General features: G+C 36.5%; 1 protein-coding gene across 2 annotated transcripts in view; it reads left to right on the top strand.

Moving 5' to 3' along the window:
- Window positions 1–20768, top strand: part of myo6b (myosin VIb) — a 43380-nt gene extending 22612 nt beyond the window's left edge. For both annotated transcript variants that reach the window (XM_088002600.1, XM_088002599.1), the window contains exons 17-32: window positions 129–224; window positions 1363–1533; window positions 3879–3917; window positions 4002–4095; window positions 5040–5170; window positions 5275–5352; window positions 5430–5559; window positions 7093–7183; window positions 8375–8525; window positions 10573–10781; window positions 10893–10971; window positions 11980–12140; window positions 15226–15329; window positions 16994–17128; window positions 18697–18915; window positions 19727–20768. In XM_088002600.1, coding sequence (XP_087858726.1) covers window positions 129–224; window positions 1363–1533; window positions 3879–3917; window positions 4002–4095; window positions 5040–5170; window positions 5275–5352; window positions 5430–5559; window positions 7093–7183; window positions 8375–8525; window positions 10573–10781; window positions 10893–10971; window positions 11980–12140; window positions 15226–15329; window positions 16994–17128; window positions 18697–18915; window positions 19727–19926 — 2088 coding nt within the window. In that variant the 3' untranslated portion in view covers window positions 19927–20768. The remainder of the gene's footprint in view (window positions 1–128; window positions 225–1362; window positions 1534–3878; window positions 3918–4001; window positions 4096–5039; window positions 5171–5274; window positions 5353–5429; window positions 5560–7092; window positions 7184–8374; window positions 8526–10572; window positions 10782–10892; window positions 10972–11979; window positions 12141–15225; window positions 15330–16993; window positions 17129–18696; window positions 18916–19726) is intronic.
- The last annotated feature ends 711 nt before the right edge of the window (window positions 20769–21479 follow it).

The raw sequence follows: 21479 nt of genomic DNA, 5'->3' as shown, positions 1-21479 counted from the left end.
GGATGCGCGTATTCTTAAAGTGTAGCTCTCTGCTCACCTCAACACCAAGGACATAACAACAGTTCTGGAAAAAATTCCTCCAATCCAGGATGATATTAGCCAAAATGTGTGTTTCCTTTCCCGCTCAGGTGCCCAGGAAGTCGAAGCTGGCGATCCACAGGAACCTTCGAGACGACGAAGGTTTTATGATCCGCCACTTTGCAGGAGCCGTCTGCTATGAAACGGTATTTATAACGTTAATATTTTTTACCAGAAGTTGCTGTTTTTGTACAAGTTTTCACACCCTTTGAGTTTCCTCACTTTAATGTGTATTATTGAGGTTTGGTGTGACAAAGCAACAGGAAATGGTGTAAAGGTGAAGGAAAATGAGCTGAATGGTGTTGAACAGCTGCAGCTGAAGGTCTGAGGATCTTTACCAGCTTTGCTCGTTTTTGAGATTAATATTTTTTTGCCGCTATGGTTTGCAAATTTGTTTGGGTTCGATATGATTGGACAGAAATTTAAGCAATTTTTAAGACTTGCTGTGAAATTTTTATCAGATTTAGAAACATCGCATCGTTTTTCATTATAACAAATTTATGATGAAAAATAAACAAATTCTGATTTATCGTCACAATAAATTCTAATTAATGATGTTTAAAACCCACCAAAACTGTCAAGGTTGGTAATTTTACAATTTTGTTCCACTATTTGTTCAACTACAGAATGAATAAAAATCAATACATTTAAAAATGTGTTGAAGTTCAGATACAATTTGCTTTTTAGAGACATAAATCACACTTTCTGTGTTATTTACCTATTGGTATGTTTTTCAAGAGAAGTATCTGAGTTTGTGGGTCTAAAAAATAATTATAAATATTTCTTATTGTCACTTTTATTGTTATCACAATACTATCACAAAATATCGTGTTAAAATTAAGTGTATTTTCCCTCTGGGATGAATTAGTAGCTTTGAACTGAAAATTTCATGTCTGTATTGTCCACCAACTCATTAATCGGTTGATTCTCCAACCTTAGACAGGCGGAAATGTTTGCTCAAAATAGTTCTGGCAACTGCTATGTTCAAAATTAGACTTTGATTTAATTGATTTAATTTAATTAAACAAAAAATAAGTCAGATTGTTGTAGAAAGAGGAATGTGTAAATTTATAGATCCAAAACGCGTCAGTTTGAGTTGGTGTGTCAAATCCTGACGTTTGTGGTAGTGAATATTTTGAGTTATCGAATATTTCCGTCACATATAGAAACCTGCTGGTATGTGCAGAACGTATCCCATTCTTCACTGGGTTTAACGCTCCATCAGTATGTGGCAAACGAAGCCTTCCACTACATAAATGAATGCGAATGCGCTTGTGTTGACAGACGCGGTTCGTGGAGAAGAATAATGACGCCCTCCACATGTCCTTGGAGAGTTTAGTGTGTGAATCAAAAGACAAATTTGTTCGAGAGCTGTTTGAGAACTCCAGCACCTCCAAGGACTCCAAACAGAAGGCGGGCAAACTCGGCTTCATCAGCGTCGGCAACAAATTCAAGGTCAGTGGCGCAGGTCGCCCCTTTCTGCACCAATCGGCAACTTGGAAAAACTCTGAGGTCACAATTTTCTCTTCTTTTTTTCAAATTAAAGTCAAACATCATTTTATCATGAATTCTTTCATTTTCGCCGTCACAAAAAACGAATTAAAGCTGTTGTATTTCAGTGAAGCAAAGTAGAAAAGATTATTGTAGATCTGAAAAAGCCTCAGGTGTTTATTTTTAACTTTTTGTACCAAATGTTTTCTACTTTGGTGCTCCATAAAATGTTTTCAGTTACAAAAAGGAGAATTTTATCCAGGGTTAGTCTGATTTTGACTAAAAGGTTTGTGGCTAATAAAAAAGAAACGGTTTAAATGACAAACATTTTCTAATTAAGAAGCTATAACCTGATCAATGATGATTTTATTCTTAAAAGGGCCACAAATGGCTCCTGCAGTAAGCGGTACTTTAATCAACACATCCTAAACAAACCCTCCAGCTTTTCTCGATTGTTTTGTAAATTTTTTTGCAATAAAAATCACTGAAATTGTGGAGCTACTGTTGAAATATGTGCAAGGAATTATTTTGTGATATTTTTTTCCATTAAACTCATCCAAAATCTACATATAGAAGAAAAAAAGATGAGAAATTTTTATTATTTAAGCGATTTAAATAGCTCTTTTTTATTTTACTCGCCACATCGATCCCTGACGTTGACATTAAGAAAGGCTGAGGCAGCAGTGGAGTAGAACATACTGCCACCTGCAGGTGGGAGGTAGAATCATGTAAACCCAATGTTTTCATCATTTTTGCAAAAGAAATTGCAAAAAACTTGCAACTATGCATTAGAAAAAAAGCGTGAGTCGTTGATTTTGCGTAAATTTCTGCTATTGCTTAAAACTGGAGGGACTGACAAAAATAAAGCACAGCAGTTTTAATCTATCTCAAACTATAGAATGAACTTTTATTGTTTAGTTTTATATGTAAGTGTGTCCAGTTTTTACTTTCTGTCTCTTAATAAATTTCCTGATCTGATTTAAACATGAAGTATTTAATTTACAGATATCTGATTGGTTTTGCTTGAGCAGGAACTTTGTCAAAGTTAGTTTGTGAAATCAGAATGTGAAATCCACCCATTTTCACTTTCTCTCTGTTTATTTGCTGCCTCTAATCTCTCTAAGCTTCTTTTCAGACTAGTAGAAAGTGAGCTAACTCTAATCTCCTTTCCCTTCTCCTTCCTGTTTCTCAGTTTCTTGTCCTTAGTTCGGATGCTCCTCTTAGATTTCCTCCAGTCTCACCTCTTTCCTCTGAGAAAACCTTCCTTGGTGGATAGATCTGGAAAAAGTCAGCTTGAGGTATAAAAACAGGGAGTTTTAAAGCAACAGCAACGGAAACTAAAATAAAACAACAGCTGTTCTTTGTTTTATTAGAATAAATCAGCTTTCATTCAAATCAGCTACATATAAATAATCTCTAAGTATTGTTGCTTCTTGCAAAACAAGAAAAAGTTTTAGAAGATCTGAAAAAAGCAACTCAAGATCTCACAAAAAAAAAAACTTTAAATATGTGAAGGAAAAACTCAGGAACATTTGTGAAATCCTCCATAACAACTTAAGATCTTAAAAACGTAACGTGGGATTTTATTAAACTGTTGTAGTAACTCAGGATGTACACTGCAAAAACACAAAATCAAATACCAAAAGTATTTTTGGCCTAGTTTTCATTTTAACTACTTTTGCACATTTGAAATAACACAAAATCAATTTAAAAGTAACTTTTCAGCAAGAAATAAAGTTTGTTTTAAGTCAATAATTCATTCCACTGGCAGATTATTTCACTTACAGCATGAAAAAGCCAAAAATTGAGACCAAACTGTTTTAGGTTAGTTAAAAATCATTTCTGTTTACTAAATAACAGAATAACCAAAAATATAATTTAGTATTTATTTTTAATTTAGGTAGAATTTGGAAAGTTACACATTTCTCCTCAATACACTACAAAAATACCATCTCCAAAGCAAATTAAAAACTAGAGGAAATAAGACATTTTTCCTGTTATAAGTGAAATAATCTGCCAGTGGAACAAGTACTTCAATATTAAGGACTTATTACTTACAACAAGCTTTTGGATGTTTTTAGTGCACTAAGTTATTTGCACTGGACCAAACTAGATAAGATTTTGTTTTTGCAGTGTAATATGATCTCTCTTGCTCACTTTTGTGACATCTCTCAAAATTAACTCTGGACTCTGGAGAAATATATCCTTTTTTCTCCTTGAACAGTTTATTTAATTTTAAAATCTTTCCCTCTTGCATATCACTCTTATTTTAAAACTTCTGCCTAAAGTTTTTCTTCTTGCACAAACAGACGCAACTAAACCTGCTCCTTGAGAAGCTCCGCAGCACGGTGAGTCCAGAGTTTCTCATTGTCGAGTTAAAAATGAAGCTGGTGGTTATAACTGGATCTTCTTATGATTCATTTTGTGTGCAGGGCTCCAGCTTCATTCGCTGCGTGAAACCGAACCTGAAGATGGTCAGCCATCAGTTCGAAGGAGCGCTGATCCTCTCACAGCTGCAGTGCTCAGGTGGAAACTAAGTTTATGACAAAAAAACAGCTCAGGAATTATATAAACGATAAAATGCACATATACATTTTTACTTGCAGTTCTTCAAACTTGATTAATTTAAATTAAAAAGCTGTGGAAAGCGTTACAGCTTAACTTTTCTTACAAGTTTGTTATGCTTTGGGATTTTATCCACAAAGGTTTTTAAGTTTCACATCAACAATATAGAGATATAAAGATACATAAGACTTTTTTATTTCACTTTTACTTCATATCTGCTTTTGTTATGTGGCTTTTCTTCTATTTATGTGAAGAGAAAGAAGAAAAAACTTTATTTGTAAAATGTTTAAATCTGACCTGTGACTCTGTCCAAGTTTTTAATTTGGACCCATTTTGCTCCTAAATTACGATGAATTGTTATGGCCACTCTAGGAAAGTAAAAAAATAAAAAAATACAAGAATAAAGTTATAATATTACAGCTTTATTCTTGTAATTTTATGATTTTAACCTGGTTTTATTGTGACTTTATTCTTGTATTATTTTGACATTTTTCTTGTAGTGTTATGATTTTATTTTCATATGAGTTTATTCTTATCATGTTATGACTTTATCCTGACTATTTATTTATTTTTTATTAGCATGGCCCTCAGTCATAGTAAATAGATGCTTGTAATTTTATTATTTTGTGATTAAATCTCCTAGAATTGGTAAGTCACTGCATTGATGCAACTTTGAAAAAAAAAAAGTAAAAATCAGTTAATCAAACATAAACTCACAACCAAACCATCACTTGAACTGTTGTGCTGCTAAAAATCATGTTTATATAGATTAATAATGCTGCACAAAAGCTTCTGTCGGACATAAATTTGCCGAATCCATTCATCCTGATACAAACATTTAAAGGACGTTCTGCTGTATGCATGCTGGATAAATGAAGGTTTGTCTGTGTGTTTGGACCTGTTAGGGATGGTTTCGGTTCTGGACCTGATGCAGGGCGGCTTCCCCTCCAGGGCGCCATTCCACGAACTCTACAACATGTACAAGGCTTACATGCCAGACAAACTCACACGGCTGAATCCTCGACTCTTCTGCAAGGTCAGCTCTTCTGTTTCTGTTTGTTTGTCGATTAACTTGTTTAAAAGTGATTAAAATAAATGTTTTAATGACGCATCACTGACTGTCGATCTGATCCTTTACAGGCTTTATTCAAAGCTTTGGGACTAAATGAAAAAGACTTCAAGTTTGGACTAACCAAAGTGTTCTTCCGCCCAGGAAAGGTGATGTTTTACTCTTAATGTGTAGCAGAAATTTGTCTCCATTAAGAGTGAAAGTGTGACGCGTTTCTGTGCCTCAGTTTGCTGAGTTTGACCAGATCATGAAGTCCGATCCAGAGCATCTCGCTGAGCTGCTGAAGAAAGTCAACAAGTGGCTGCTGTGCAGCCGCTGGAAGAAGGTCCAGTGGTGCTGCCTGTCTGTCATCAAACGTAGGTCCAAAAAGCTGCAGAATGAGCCAACAGCTGTGGTGTGAAACGTGGAATTAATCTTTATTAATTCATGTTTGTACGAAAACTGTTTACCACTTTATATGAGCAATGATTTACAGTTTACCGCTGATACGAACAAAAAACATTTTTTCTGCTTTTTGCATAAAATTATAGGGGAAATGTTGAGGAAAATCATCTTTTCTCAGTTTCACATCATGTTATATTGTTATTCCCTTTTTTAAAGAGACATAGGCCCAATTCAGTTAGCAGGTTAGTTTGATCACTTATTTGTGTCCCTGCACTGATTTTGTGCAATAGATTTTTTATTTTTAATTGGGACAGAAAGATTTAAGACAAATTGATCTCATCAAAATACAAAGTATTTTTAAATAACCACTCTTTTTTTTTGCAAGGACAAAATCTTTCACCTCAATCCTGCTTTTATTTTATTAAATTTCTGCTATTTTTTTCAATAAACACCCAACAAACGTTTATTTTAATCAAGGGAATCTGAAAAACCTTTAAGTTCCTTTCCAACAAAATAAATCTGACATGTAGCTAATTAAACTTTTACATTATCAAATTGTAAAAACATCGCAATATAAATTGACAAAAAGTTTGGACACCCCTTAAATTTTAAATCAGAGTAAATACTTCCTGTTTTAGTTTGGTTTGAATGCTCAGATTTGTTTCAGTTTGCTTAATGTCTGAATGACGAGAGAAAAAGATCTTTATTTTTGAAGTTAACACAGTTAAATTGTTTTGGAAGATGATGATTAAATGATTTTAATGATTTTAAGTTTCTGAGTTATAGTAAAGTGTGTGTGACCCAGTTGCACCAGTTCTGTCAGAATTATAGCAAATACTATGAAGTTAGTCAGCATGTTTGACCAGAGTCCTTCATTTTAAAGACAATAATACTGAATACTATGCAAAATTATAGACATTTTTAAATTCCACCAACATTAGAAATGACATCTTTCATTATTCTGGAAACAGAAATCATTTTCTTAGCCAATCTGAAACATTTCGTCTGATTTAACGCCAGTGATTGAAGGAACAAATTGTGTCTCTTTTAAAAAATAAAAAAAAAACTTGGTTCATGTGTTCAGTGGTGAAGCTGAAGCTGCTTGTTCCTGTTATGGTAAAGTTGATATTCTGTGTGTTTTTACTGTAGCATCAAATACAAAGCGGCCTGTGGCTGTCCGCCATTTTAAATTTACCACTTTTCATTTCTGTCTGAATATTAAAGCCTCCGGCCTCAACACCACTGTAGAAGCACAGCCTGGTTATTTATGCTCAGCTCCAAGCCGCTGGTTTTCACTGTTTCAGACAGAACCGCCCGGGTCCAGCTTGGTTTTAAGCATCAAATGACCAGAATCTGCTGCCCAAGCAGACCTGCAGCCGTGCATTGTTCTGTTTTTCTCACATTTCTGTTTCAGTGGAGTCAGAGCGAAATATATGGTCAGGTTACATTCTCTTTAAAATCTAAGTAAGCAGCTGGTGACACTGAGTATCTTTGTTTCTTTGCAGTGAGGAATAAAATGCATTACAGAGCTGTAGCCTGTATTAAGATTCAGAAGTCGGTCCGCATGTGGCTGTGTAGGAAGAAACACAAGCCGAGGTGAGTTTCCTCTTTTCTTTCTGCTTTGTTTGCTTCTAAGGCTGCATTCACACCAAACACGTTCAGTCCACTTTCATCCAACTGCAGTCCGTTTGCCTAGAAACTGGTTCGTTTGGGAAAGTGTGGATGCGTAAACACTCTGGTCCGCCTACAAACCTCGGTCTCTGTTCGGTTCAAGTGAACTCTGGTTTGTTTCGAATGCATGTGTGAACACCAAGCGGACCAGAGACCGCTCCAAAATCAGAAAGTGGACTACAGCGCAGAGCATTCTGGGTAAACACAACCTAAACAAACGCGTTAGCCTAGCGCTAGCAGGAGAAATGGCTCATGGGCTTTAGCCAAAAACTAAAGAGAAATCCTACAACTGCTAAAATATGACGCCACTCCATATTTATTTACATTTCATGAAGAAAGATGTTTTTTGGAGGTGTTTGTGTCGTTTCCGTCAGTGGCTCTTGGTGCAGCGCCCCCACAGGCGAGGAGGGGAACAGGTTGGTTTGACTCAGAGCAGAGAGGAAAAGCACAGCAGTTTGGTTTGAACCCAAAACAAAAAAGTCTCCTTTGTTTACTTTGTTTTGCATAGTAATTAGATTTTCTCAGTTACATTTATTTGAGTAAGATTTTGGAAAATAAAAACTTTTAGAAACATTTTTATACCTTGTACTTTTTACTGTAACTTGAGTATTGTTATAATGATGTAACTGTAAACGTTGCTGTAGTTCTATTAAATATTAGCAGTTTTTATAAAAGAATCCAAATAGGAACTGAATTCTCCTTTGATTTGTATATTTAGATTTAAATTGTGTCTATCTGATTTTAGTAAACGCTTTGTAGCAGACTCTAAATCATGGAACCATTTTTGATGTATAAAAAATAAAGTAATCAGCTTTCTGCTCAGTGATCTGGCTAAAATACTATAAATACTGGTTATTGATGCATTCAAACCATGTAGCAACATACCCACTGATGCATGGCTGATTTACTGCTAATCAGCTACATTTATTAGCTTAGAGACGTTAATTATGTCCGAGTGCAAACAGAGTTTAGAATAACTATTAATATCCAAACTGAAACTGATTGAACTGATTCAAACATAAAATACCTGCAGTCCTTCTTTCATTACAGAACATCCATTTTAAAATAAAGGCTTTTTATAGATAGGAAGGTAATTCTTTTACTCTGTTGATTCAGGATTGAAGGTCTGGTGAAAGTCCAGAAGCTGAAGAAGCAAATGGAGCGTTTCAACGAGGTGGTGAACGGACTGAAGGAAGGGAAGCAGGAGATGGCCAAACAAGCTACAGAGCTGGCCAAAGCCGTAGACACTCTGTTAGCCAAGATCAAGGTAGAAACTCCTCCATCTGGAACTAAGAACCAGTTTTTGTGTCAATATCCAATGACGTTTATTGTATGTAAAACTAATATTTTAAAAGTGCACAGAATAGATTTGTATTTCAGTTTCATGTTTGATTTTACTCAAATCTCTGCTGGTTTGTGCTTCTTTTTCCCTGATTCTCTGTTTTTGATTGTTTTGTCCTCAATATCTTGGCTGTTTCTGACATCATGCATCTGACTCAGAATGTTTCCAATTTTTGACTTTTTAAAGTCACTTAAAGTCAATTTTACATTATAAATAGAAACTTTAAACTTGCTTAATAATTGTTCACATAGTGTATTTTAATTGGAGCAACCATCTGAATTTATTTGAAGTTATTTATCTGAAATTTGCACAATGTGTTTAATTTTTTCTTTTGTTGATGCTTAGATAATCAAGTTATTGATTGATGTATTTGAAGTGAGGCCTTAAAATGTCTGAAATTGATTTACTTTTTTAAGTAAATTGGCCTTTAATATGTTAATCAAAGGTCTTAAATTTTGTCTCTACAGGGCTTTTTCATCTCGTATATTTCATGTGTTTTTTTCAGTCAGGTAAAGGTTTAAAAGTCAGACGTCTTCATGCATTTGTGATTCAGAACAGTTGAGGCTAACGCTAACTAGCTGCTAACATACCCTTGCTAGCTAGCAAGCTTTTACAAAATTCATACATTTAGGTGGAAATATAGGTTTTAAATTCGATCCTTAATGGTCTTAAAAAGTCTTAAGTTTGAGTTGGTGAAACCAGCATAAACCCTGAATATCTACATTAAACAGTTTGAGTTTCATAAACATATTTATTCATGGAAGACAAAGGTCTTTTTTTTTTCCTTAAGCCTCTGACTCATATTTATTTGATTTTATTTTCTGTACATGCGGAGATGCGGATGTAGACGAAGCCTTCATCCTTGTATAACACACCATAACCTTTTTTAAGTGTTTTGTGCCCTTTTCTCATTCTTTCTCTGAGAATCAATGTTTTCAATCACCTGAGGCGGAGAAAAGCTTGTGATAAAGACTCCAATAATTTAACTTATTGAATTTGTTTTGCTCAGTGATCAATCACAGTTGCTTAGGTAAATCCCAGCTCTCCCCATGCAATATGCACCTTTTATTATTGAACCCTTAAGGTGCAGCAAATAATCAGAAACACGATTTCATGCTATTTGAATTTGGTGCTCAAAATTCTCCAGTAGCAATGATGCCATTTTTGTGCGCTGCGGCTTCCTGTATGTAATTACCAAATGTAATTATGGTGTTCATTGGTATCCTGATTGACACTAAGGAGCCACTGACCTGGTTTCTTACTCTCTCTCTCCGCTCCAAACACTTTTTCCATGCTAACTGTTGATTTATTAGCATCCCTGCTGTCAAACACACGTTACTCTGAAGGTTCGGCAATTGCTGTTGGCGTGGCGTGAATAATGCATCAGATGCCAGTGGCTGTCGTTCAGCCCTCTATACATCTGTCATCTCACCTCTTCATGACACAGTTAGAGACTCATCCTAATGAATCCCCACAATGCCTTGCAGATATTTAGAGGAACTGGACATCAAGCCTGCAAAGTGCAACTGACAGACTTACTGTCACTCTGTGTAACACATGGCCTCATGGGAAACATTGCTAATCAATACCACTATTATGATTGACCTCCGTGGTGTTTACTCCTACAAATGCAAGATAACAGTGTTATGTCCTGTAATATTTGAGTTTAAAAATAAAAAATAAATACAATTCTTGTAGAAATGGTTATGACTGAAAAATGTATCGCATTATAAGCCTTATAAGTCGATATTTACAATTATTGATATTTTTTTTCTTTGAAATATCTGAAAAACTCCCAACTGATGGCAGATCCTTCCATGTTTTAACCACAGTTTTCACTTCTGTTCATTTTTAAATAAGTAACCTTAATCTGCTGCTGCGCAAGTTACTCAACAGGTTGTTGCTAGGTAACCAGAGTTTTTTTTTTTCATTTCCTGCCGTGACCTTTAATTTGTTCCCGTTTGACCTCCAGGCCACGGTGATGACCTGGAAGCAGATCGACACCGAGTACCAGGCGCTGGTGAAACGCTCCGAGCAGCTGCTCGCCTCCATGCAGAAGAAGAAACGGGAGGAGGAAGAGACGGAGAGACTGAAACACATCGAGGAGGAGATGCAGAAGGAGAGGAAGAGGAGGGAGGAGGAAGAGCAGCGACGTAAACAGGAGGAAGAGGACAGAAGGCTGTGAGTGGAAAAGATCTAAATATAACCGATTACATGTTTGTAAATCAATAATAAGTAAGTGATGGATTTGATTCTTTGCAATGAGAAAAACCTTTTGTTTCAACATTTTAGAAAAGCAGAGATGGAAGTGAAAAGAAAGCAGGAAGAGGAAGACAGGAAGAAGAGGAAGGAGGAGGAAAAAGTTATTCAGGTTTGAGATGTTTTTTGAACTTTAACTAAAAAGTTTCCATGCAATGCTGACAAAATTAATAAAAAATCAGATTAATTAGTTTTATTAATCCCCTGCTTCCAGCTTTTTCTTGGCCTCTTCTGCACAGCAGGGAGAATAAAACTAGTGAAGGAAACCTGTGGAGTTTAAATATTACTGTAATTATTACCAAATGTCTGGTACTCAAAGCAGCATCAGTAGCTTTACAGGAGCATGTTTATGTAGCTCAGTGGGCTCCAAACTTTCTGCCCTTAGAGCCAAACTGTCGTGCTGAGAAAACTCGAGAGCCACATTATGTTTTTAAATTAAAACTGAGAAGATGTATCTCTCTTCAATAACATGCCAGATAGACGGTATTTTAGCAAAGAAAAGTAGCTTAATTTTTGTAGAAAAATGAATCTGTAAATCAGTCAGTCAGGGTTTTTTGTAAAGCACATTTCAGCAACATGGCAGTTCAAAGGCCTTTATGTCGAGAAAACATTTCTAAAAATCTTAAACATGTATAGCCAGCAGGTGTGAAAACTAATAGTGAACATTGCATTTTGTCATCAGCACACATCGAATATGTTGGTTAACTTTCTATTTATTATGGTTCTAAACAGGCAGGTTTATAGCCTTGATTTAAAGGAACTCAGTGTTTCAGCTATTTCACAGTTTTCTGGAAGTTTGTTCTAGATTTTAGGTGCATAGAAGCTGAATGCTGCTTCTCTAACCATTGTTGATCCAAAATATAAACCAGGTTTTTCACAATTTCTATGATAAATCTATTTTTAGGCTTTTGTTGAGGTAGATAAGATCGGCTTCACAATCGGCTGATCACCAATCTCCCTCACAGCCCTCACAAAAATCTCAAAATGAATCTCAAATTCGCTCCATTCTTGAGCTTGGAGGCCAAACAAAATCACCCAGAGGGCCTCAAACAGCCCCTGGGCCACAGTTTGAACCCCCCTGATGTAGAGGTGAGGTGTGTTTTGTGGTTTTTGTTTGCAGGCAGAACTGGACGCACAGTTGGCTCTGGAGCGCGAGGAGCAGGTCCAGCGCGCCGCCATGGTGGAGCAGGAGAGACGCGACCGCGAGTTGGCCATGAGGATCGCTCAGAGCGAGGCCGAGCTCATCAGCGAGGACGGCCAGGGCGACGCGGGCCTGCGCAGGTAGGCTCAGCCGACGCACGGCGCCGCACGCACAACGCCCGCCCAGGCCGATCTGAGCGTGCAAAAGTCAAAAGTTACTGACCTCTTCCTGTTGCTGTGTTTTTCCAGCGATGACTTCTTTTCAGGTCTTCCTATCTCTTCATCCTCAACCAGAGTCATGTAAGACACCTGAGCAGGTGGACCTAACGCCAGCCGTAGTCGCTCACTTAATCCTAGACTCTCTTAATCCCTGCTGTAGCACCACATCTCTCAGCTGCCTGAAATGAATACCAGATTATAATCCAGCAGTAAAACTACTCCTCTATACTTGTTCAATCAAATTATTGAGGTTAATAATCAACATTATTGATGATTTGATGCTGATTTTTTGTCATTTATAATTATCTATCATATGATTGGTACATTTATGTTTAATTTTAATGAAAGTGAAATCAGAATATTGTTTATGATCACATTGTCTGATTGAACTGGTGGTAAAATCATGTCTTCATGTCTTCAGGCTTTTTAGGACTTTCTAGTTATAAGATTTTTTACTTTGTATTTACTTTGGTCATGAATTGAATTCAAATCAAAAAGTACTTTATTAACCCCATAGAGAAATTAAATGTTGTAATAATGATCCCCACAGTGCTGGCTCATTTCTGCAGATGCTAAATTAAGATTTTGATTTTTGTTCATATTACTAATTAACTGCAACCGCAGTCAGACTTCTGTGTGAACGGATTACGACCCCAAAGTGATCCGCATGCACAGAAGAAGAACGTTGACATCACGCAGCAGCATCTGTTGACAGAAATACAAACGGCCGCCTGTGGATGGATTTTATAGTTTATTCAGCAAAGAGAGCTGACAGCACCGTCACAAGATCACAAATAAAGCTGATGAAAAGAAACAGCAACGGCCTTTTGTGGAGCATCGACTTCTGCAGAGAAGTGTGTCTGGATGTGATGCACTCCACTGACAGACTTCTTTCATAATTTCATAATTATCATTTTCAGCCTTTGTTTACATCCTGATTTACCACATCTAGCTTCTTCTGGAGCAGAATTATGATGCATGTCTCTTGTCATTTACTTGAAAGTCAGATAAAATACATTCAGACTGCAGATGCTTTGAAAACAGTCAAATCCAGTTTAGGTCCATATACATATAAGTGGCACAAATCAGATTTTTTTTTTTCAGGTTGAAAAAAAAAATGAGGTAGTCATTGTTGTTCAAATAATGACTACCTCATAAAATGACTACCTAATTCTCCTAATATTACAACTTTATTCTTGTAATAAAAATAAAATCTTATCCTGGGTCTAGTGTAGAGTTGAATTCAAAATCCAAACAAATAAAAGCTGTAAAACATGTTTTTGAAACAAGATGGCCACCGTGGGCGTGCTGACATCACTCTGAACTCTGAACTATGAAAACAATCCCAATCAATCTGAACTAAATCTTCAAAACCCCAAAAATCGCTCAGCCATACGCCAGGGTTAAACACAAAATGTTTTTATGATTCAGCTGATCCTTGACAGCAATCAGATGTTTTGCAGATCATATTTAAATCTGCGTTGCCTGTGAACAGAGGAGAGCGTTTGTGCAGCAGAAATATGCAGACGGCTCTTGGAGAAGATCTCTCTTCCGCTTGTTCTCTTCAGCCAGGAGTTTTCCCTTTAGCCTGCTGCCAGGAGCAAAGAGCTGGCCGTTCCTCCACTTCCACTTCTCCCTGCGACAAAATCAAGGCTTCTTTTCAGATTTACAACCATTCCACTCAGGCACAAGTCGCAGCCGGAATGACAATGATCCCAAATCCGTTTCATCTTTCCAGTCAGTAAGATTTCTAAAAGATAATCCAATGATTCATAGATTAGCAGCCAGAGACACTATGCTGACTGTAATTAGCAGAGGCAAATCCCTTCGTTCCTATTATGGAATTAGCTGGTTCCACTCAGCAGGAGGGCTGCAGACACGAGATCAGAACAGAGCAATCTGTTAAGTTGCTGAAATTACATCTGGTGCTATTAATCTGATTTATATAAAAGCACTGCGTCTTTTGCCTCCCTTTTCTTTTTTCTGTGTTCTGCAGAATAGAAATACAAAACAAGAATAGAAGAGAAACGGCTTTACTGTCCAATTCAGGAGCGTCAGGTGTAAAGATTCACACAAAGACAAAAAACGTATATAAGAAACAAGAATAACAATAACAATAATAGTAGTAATAATAATAATAATAATAGTAATATATTTAAAATTCTGCGATCTGAGTCGGATGTTTACTGAACTATTTATTATACAATCCAGAAAAAAACAGCTGAAATGTTATTTAAACTAAAGTAAGAAAAGAGTGGATTGTATGTTAAAGGGGCAGTGTTGAGTAAAATCAACTTTTTGAGCTTTACCTCATGTCATATTATTCCCTCATCAGAAACAAACCTGGAATTTTGCTTTGATTCTTCCAAGCATGTTTGAGAAATCCTTTAATCTCCATGGCAACCAGCCACCGGTTCCGGTTCCAGTCCGGATCTGCAGCTCATTTCCACCAGAGAAATGCTGTTTATTTATGTCATTTGTCATCAAAAAGCTGTGCAGAACGCCTGGGTGGACCTAGCCCCGCCTTCGAGACGCAGCTCCACCTCTCAGCTGCAGTTTCCAAACTACTGAGCTTCTACCTCACAGAACAGCCACTCTGCCCCTTCAGACTAGCCAGCAGCAATTAGCAAACACTTGGTGGAACATTTCCTCCGCTGGGCTCATTATAGGAGCCACTCCTCAGTGAAAAGCTGATTAAAATGTTGTTAAAGGGTTAATAAAGGAGCCATGTTGTAATGACTTCTGAAGGCAGAGTTTCAGAAAGAGCAGGAGTTTTTTAAAGAGACAGAGGCCCAATTTTGAAGTCAAATTTATTTCAAGTCATATTTGATATATGACTATTATGTACTACTTCAACCGCACTGAATTATTTTCTTAATCAATCACCTTAGTGACATGCAAAACATTTACTTTTTCTCTACTAATCTCACCTTTCCCACCTTACCTGTCTGCACCTGCAGGTTCTGTTTCACCTTTCTCACACACCTTCGTCTGTTCCTAACCACAGGGGTGCTCAGGTGCAGGCGACCAAAGCTGCTGCCGGCGTGAAAAAGTACGATCTCAGCAAGTGGAAGTATGCTGAGCTGAGAGATGTCATCAACACTTCCTGTGGTGAGAATCCTGTTCAGCTCTCAAACCTCCATTACCAGCAGATTTAGGTGTGAGAGCTGTTAATGAAATTTATATTTTCCCTCCTTCATTCCCAACCTGCTTACAGTTTTCAGGCACCATGTTAAGTAATTCAGCACCAGCTCATATTTGGCGCTTAATAATAACCAAATTCATTCAGCGCCATCTTTCTACATCTGTTTGATAGTTTTGTTTTTTTTAGTTGCCAAAGTGTCTGTTGATCGTCTTTGACTCCAGCTGTGAACACGATGTCTTACCTAAAAAGACATCAAAAGAGCAAAGTTGAGGATTTTCTTGCATCTGCTGCTCATTTCTGTGTCTTCGTGACGAGGAGAGGAAACTGTTTCTTAGTAAAAGGATTGTTAATGTTTCCTCTTCAGTCTGAGGCAACATGAAAACCCGACAACCTTTGGCTGATTTACACATTGATGCTTCTCTTCATGCTAAACTCTCATCAGGCCTCGACTTTCCAAGGACATCTGGATAATTATCCACAATGGTGTCGATGATGTTTCACAAGTACCTCATTAGAAATGTGGCAGATTCTCATCATTACCTTATTTATTAATTCATTTCAATGCATTGATCATTTGTCCTCAGAATCTAAGTGAAATCAGTACCTACAAAAGTATTCATATCAGCAGAACCTTTTCACAAACTTTAACACAATTCCATCTAAATTTTTACACCAATGCAATGTAAAGTGCATTTTATTAAACAAGTAAAAATATGAAGAATATTAATTTGCATTTACTTCGCTGAGTCAAAACTTTGTAGAAACACTTTTCACAATCATTTTAGCTGTGAACGTTTGAAGGTTTAATGTTAATGAATTAATGAATAATGACAATATTGATCTGGTAATGATTTTATGAGTGGCATTACTAACAAGTAAATCTACAATAAATCTGAAGAATTTGAAATAATATGAGTTAATACAATATTTTGTTTCCTTTTTGGGTCAATAAAGTCTTTTTAGGTTAAAATACATTTGTTTAAGACATCAATTCCTGAATTAAACATTTTTCTGGCAACCATACAGTTTATGCGTGATAAGGTAGTGCAAGTACATAAGTTTGTTTTCTTCCCATTCTGTATTGAAAGGGGAAATCCCACAGCATGACGCTGCCACCACCATGTTCCATTAAGTGTGTTTAAGGTTCTCCCACTTCGTTTCCCACGCAGGTTAAAACTTTAGTTTTTTAGTAAATGTTTTATGAATTTTCTTTCAGTGATGTCTTTCTTCATGGAGGCCATATTTTTAAAGTAACAATAAAAGGCCAGTTAGGTTTGTGTTTGTAATATAACAAACTATGTTAAAGAAGATATTTTACACTTAGACTCATTCTGCAGGCAGCTAACTTTGGCATATTTTGGGAATTTTGTTGCTGTGAAACAAACCAGCTGGAAACTTATTTCAATCTGCAAACTAATCTAATGATCAGCAAGAGACCAAATCTGGGGGAATTTCTTCTGTTGTATTTTGATTTGCTTTTTAAATGCATCACTTTAAAAATCCATTGAGGTAGAAGATTAACCTGAAGATCTTGAAGTTTTAAGATATTTTCTAGACAATAGATCCCAGCCTATCCTTTTAAATGTAAATATTTCTGTGAGTTTTAACAAACTTTTCTTTGTTTTGAAAGACATTGAGCTGCTGGCGGCCTGCAGAGAGGAGTTCCACCGTCGTCTGAAGGTTTATCACTCCTGGAAGTCCAAGAACAAGAAACAAAATGATGACGGGAGCGACATGAGGGCTCCTAAATCTATCACTGACTATGGTTGGTAAACAGCATTACTGTTCCTGTCACCTTGTTGCTCTGGTTGTACTTATAGTAGCAGGAAAAATAATCTGGTTATAGTAAACGCCTCATAAACCTGAGCAGCTCTCATAGATTTTTTCTTGCTTTTTCATTTTCACATCTAGTTCATCTTTACAGATGGAGACCTTGGTGCAGTAGGTTGAATATTTTAAAAGGATTTCCTCAATGGACAGATTAAACCCATATTTTATGTTTAATTTGGCTTTAATAAAACCAGAAAGAAGATCAATACTGCTAAGCTGCACCATTATGCAGATGACACTCTGCTTTCCTCTGTTGGCTCTAATAAAGTTATTCTCAGTTTTAAACCTTATTTAAGTTAAAGTTATTAAAACATTGGGAACAATATTTCCACAGTTGAAGTGCATCTTAATGCAGATGACACCACAGTTTACTCTAAAGCTTGTCAATATTGTGATAAAGGTTATAGCTGCCCAGGCTGATGTTTTAAAAAGGAATCCCTCAAGGCTCTATTTTAGGCCACATTTGATTGTAGATTTGGGTCAATAATATTAAGAGGAAAGTTCACCTGTATGCAGATGACACCCTACTTTACTCCACTGACTCTACTACCAGGTAGTCAGGCTTCAGACTGTCTTTCAGCTGTAAAACAACCAAGATCTCAATGTGATTGTTACCAGAAAAGATACTCACTTGTGTCAAAATCGATGCAAACTGATCATTTCAATTTTGCCCAAACTATCACATTTTGTCCGATAGCAGTCAGTGGAGTTGCTGCTGAAGGGTTTACACTCTAACATGGTGAGTTTAGCCAGAATAAAAATATGGGACCATCTTTAGCTGACAAGGCTAACACCTTAGCATTGTTTTGTAGATTCTTTCCATATGACGGACAGACAAAAACAGATGTCACATGCTAGTTGTGCTAACACTAAAAGCTAATGCTATGATGCTAATGTTTGAGAGCGACTTTAAAATGTCAGTAAAGCTCCTGGATCCGACGTGACACAGTAAACCTCCCAGACAACGTAAGCTAACACCGTCTGTTTAAATATTAACTTTGTGGACTTAAGGAGATTGAAATAAACTATTTTTTTATCTTTACTCTAAAGAATCTTTTTCCTTCAAAAAAATGTAGTTGTAGTATGAAAAAGTGATTCCTTTAAGATGAAAACATATGATCCAAAATGTCCTCTCAAATCTCAGATAATGCTAGTTTTCTACTTTTAGAGTAAACCTTATTGAAAAACCTGAATGCTATGTAGCTGAATATTTGGATGGATGACAGCCTCCCTTTTGCAGTTCATACTAATCATTTTTTAGAAAGCCGAAGGCTAAGCTGTGCTTTTATTGTCAAAGTAGGAAAATTCCTGTTTTATCAGTCAAGAAAAAGCTCTTTCAGGCTACATTTTTGAACATTTGTGACATAAAGTATAAATCTTTATGTCCAAACCAAAGTCCTCTTTTTAAAGAACTTTTAAATATTATTCTTTGATTTATATCAGACCAGGCAGCTTGATTTTCCTCTGGATTTTACATTTGTTATTCAAATGATTGAACTGCAGCTGAGCAGAACCCGGCTCCTCCAACTCCGGCCCAGCATCAGGAAGTCGCCATGAACCGCCAGCAGCGATACTTTCGGATTCCTTTCATCCGACCCGCTGACCAGTACAAGGACCCGCAGAACAAAAAGAAGGGCTGGTGGTACGCCCACTTCGATGGGCCGTGGATAGCCAGACAGATGGAGCTGCATCCAGACAAACAGCCCATTGTGTTGGTCGCAGGTGAGTCATCAGCTCGCTCTTTGTCATGTTTCCTCAAAAGGCTTTGTTTTAGGAAAATCATTTCATACACACAAAGGAAATTTAATCATGCTTGGTCACACACACAGATTGATATATTTTAAATGTTTGTTCTTGTTCATTTGGATGACTCTGGCTTACAGCTGATAGAAACCAACAATTGATTGTAGCAAAAAAGTGTAAATATTACCTCAGAATAATAAACAGTCCAGAAATTTGAGCTTAGACTTGGTTGGGGCTCCTTTTGCATGAATTACTGTATCAATGCAGCATGGCATGATACAGTAATACATGCCGGACCTCAGGAGGTTCTGTATGCACTGTACAATGGCTGTTGGAAAAGATAAGTGTTTTGTTGTTGACTTGCACTGCAGAAATCATTTGCTGTGTTACTGTTGGTTGTGCAGGAGGTTCCACTTCTGCTTTTCAAAGATGTATAGTTGTAATTACGCATCTGTTTGCAGCCATTTTTCATGTGTGAGTGTAAATGTTGAGTTGGGGGCGTGGCCAGCAGCATCTTATTTGGATTTAAAGCAACAGAGACCCTAAAACAGCTGAAAATAGGTAGATAATGAGATCCAAGAATAATTTTGTACAAAAAATGTAACGTAGGATGTTTTGTTACCCGTAATCTCTCCTAATCTGTCCAAGGACTTATAATAGATCACTTTTAATTGAGAGGTTTATACTTAGTAATTCAGTCATAATGTTCTCATTTATCAAGTTGTTTTCTTCTTAATATTTAGCGCTGGGCGTAAATCTCTCTGCTTTCTCGTCCTCCTTCATCATGAAGGTAAAGACGACATGGAGATGTGTGAGCTGAGTCTGGAGGAGACGGGTCTGACCAGGAAGCGGGGCGCTGAGATCCTGCCCAGGCAGTTTGAGGAGATCTGGGAGCGCTGCGACGGGATCCAGTACCTGAAGAGGGCGATAGAGAACAAGCAGGCTCGGCCAACGTACGCCACCGCCATGCTGCAGAGTCTCCTCAAGTGAAAACATGCTTCTGTGTGAGCAGTTCACTGTCTCTGCGCTTTGTGGGAAATTAGGAAATAACAACGTGCAAAGATGCTCCCTGTTCATCTCTAAATGCTCACTTCATAGCAATTCTTATACTGATTTAATTTTCTATTTTTTATTAATTTGCAGTGCAACACTTTAATTTAGTAGCGTTAGCAAACTGGTTGTTTTCTGAAATCTATGCAGAAATTCAGAATCCCACTTTGAGGCCTTAAAATTGCAATAAAGTTGCACCACAGACGTCTTAACTGGTTCATCCTCTGTAGCTGTAAACTTAAGACCCAAACAGTGACACCAAATTAGAGCTTTTACTGTCTTATGATGCCATAAAATTCATGCTTTATGGTTTTTGTGACTATAAACAAGGACAGTCACCATTTACACCAAAATACATGATGTCATAAGTTTTTAGCAAAGTCAGAATCCAATTCTTATTCTTCAAACAAGCTCATGCCGACTGAATTAGATCATTCTAATGTTTTATGTTGTCAGTTATGGGAGATTTCACGTAATGTTGCATGTAAAAAATAGAAAGTCATTTGTTTTCCTGGCTGCTCCCATTCTGCCTCTGGAGTCTTTTTTATTGTTACTCATTTGATATGGAAGAGGGAAATGTTTTCATGTTTGCAGTCTTGTGCATACAGGGTTGTTTTACAGCTAATAATGTTGTTGGTGTTTGTGTTATGTTTTGTTTTTTCTCAATGGTTAAACAAATATTTTACCTGAAAAAAAATCCCAAAATCTGAGTTATGAAACTGAGCTTGATGGCCTTTTCTCTGGAAAAACTGTAGAAAATAAACATTTCTGAAAAATTCCCAGATGATTTCTGTCTTTTGGTTCTATCAAGATTTTTGGTTTTGAAATTACAGCAATTCATAATTAATATTTTTAGATGAGTGGGTAAATGTGTTCTGTGTAACTGTCACATAAAAGCTATGAGAGGTTTTATACTTATGAAGTATAACAGATTTTCACGCGAGCATCTAACGAAAATGTAGCTAAATAAATTGAAATATTTAATTTCATTTAAAAATTAAGTTGTGGGTTTTTTATTTGAAAGGTTTGCTTCACACCTTTTTTTCTTCCACTTAATTTTCCATTAATATGCTTGAACAGAGCACTATGAACAGCTATTGTCTTGAGATGTGAGATGTGACCTTTTGTGGCTTATCCCTTTTTGAACATTTTTGAAATTGTCAGAAAATAAATTCATAAAATATTCTTTCAGCTTTTAACTAAATTGCTTCCAATATAAATTCTAACATCAGATTTAAAAGTAGTATTTACTCCTTGACCTCCATATTTTATCTTCCATTAAACACTTTAATCATATTAAGTGTTTTGCTTTTGCAAAGTTCAGTATTATAATTATTTTTTCAATTAAATTGATTCTCCAAAAATGTGTGCAGATGCATCTAAATACAGTTTAAACTGACAGAAAACATGCAGTTTGTTTGTCTAAAGCTCTTTATTTTATTTGCTTTACATGAAAAATGTATAAAAATATGTCCAGATCAAATGGTTATCGA

The sequence above is a fragment of the Poecilia mexicana genome, unplaced genomic scaffold, assembly GCF_051168715.1.
Source record: "Poecilia mexicana isolate PSO_F unplaced genomic scaffold, ASM5116871v1 scaffold_22, whole genome shotgun sequence".
Lineage (NCBI taxonomy): Eukaryota > Metazoa > Chordata > Actinopteri > Cyprinodontiformes > Poeciliidae > Poecilia > Poecilia mexicana.
Note: the sequence above shows the minus strand (reverse complement) of the source record. Positions and strands in the feature narration are given on the sequence as shown.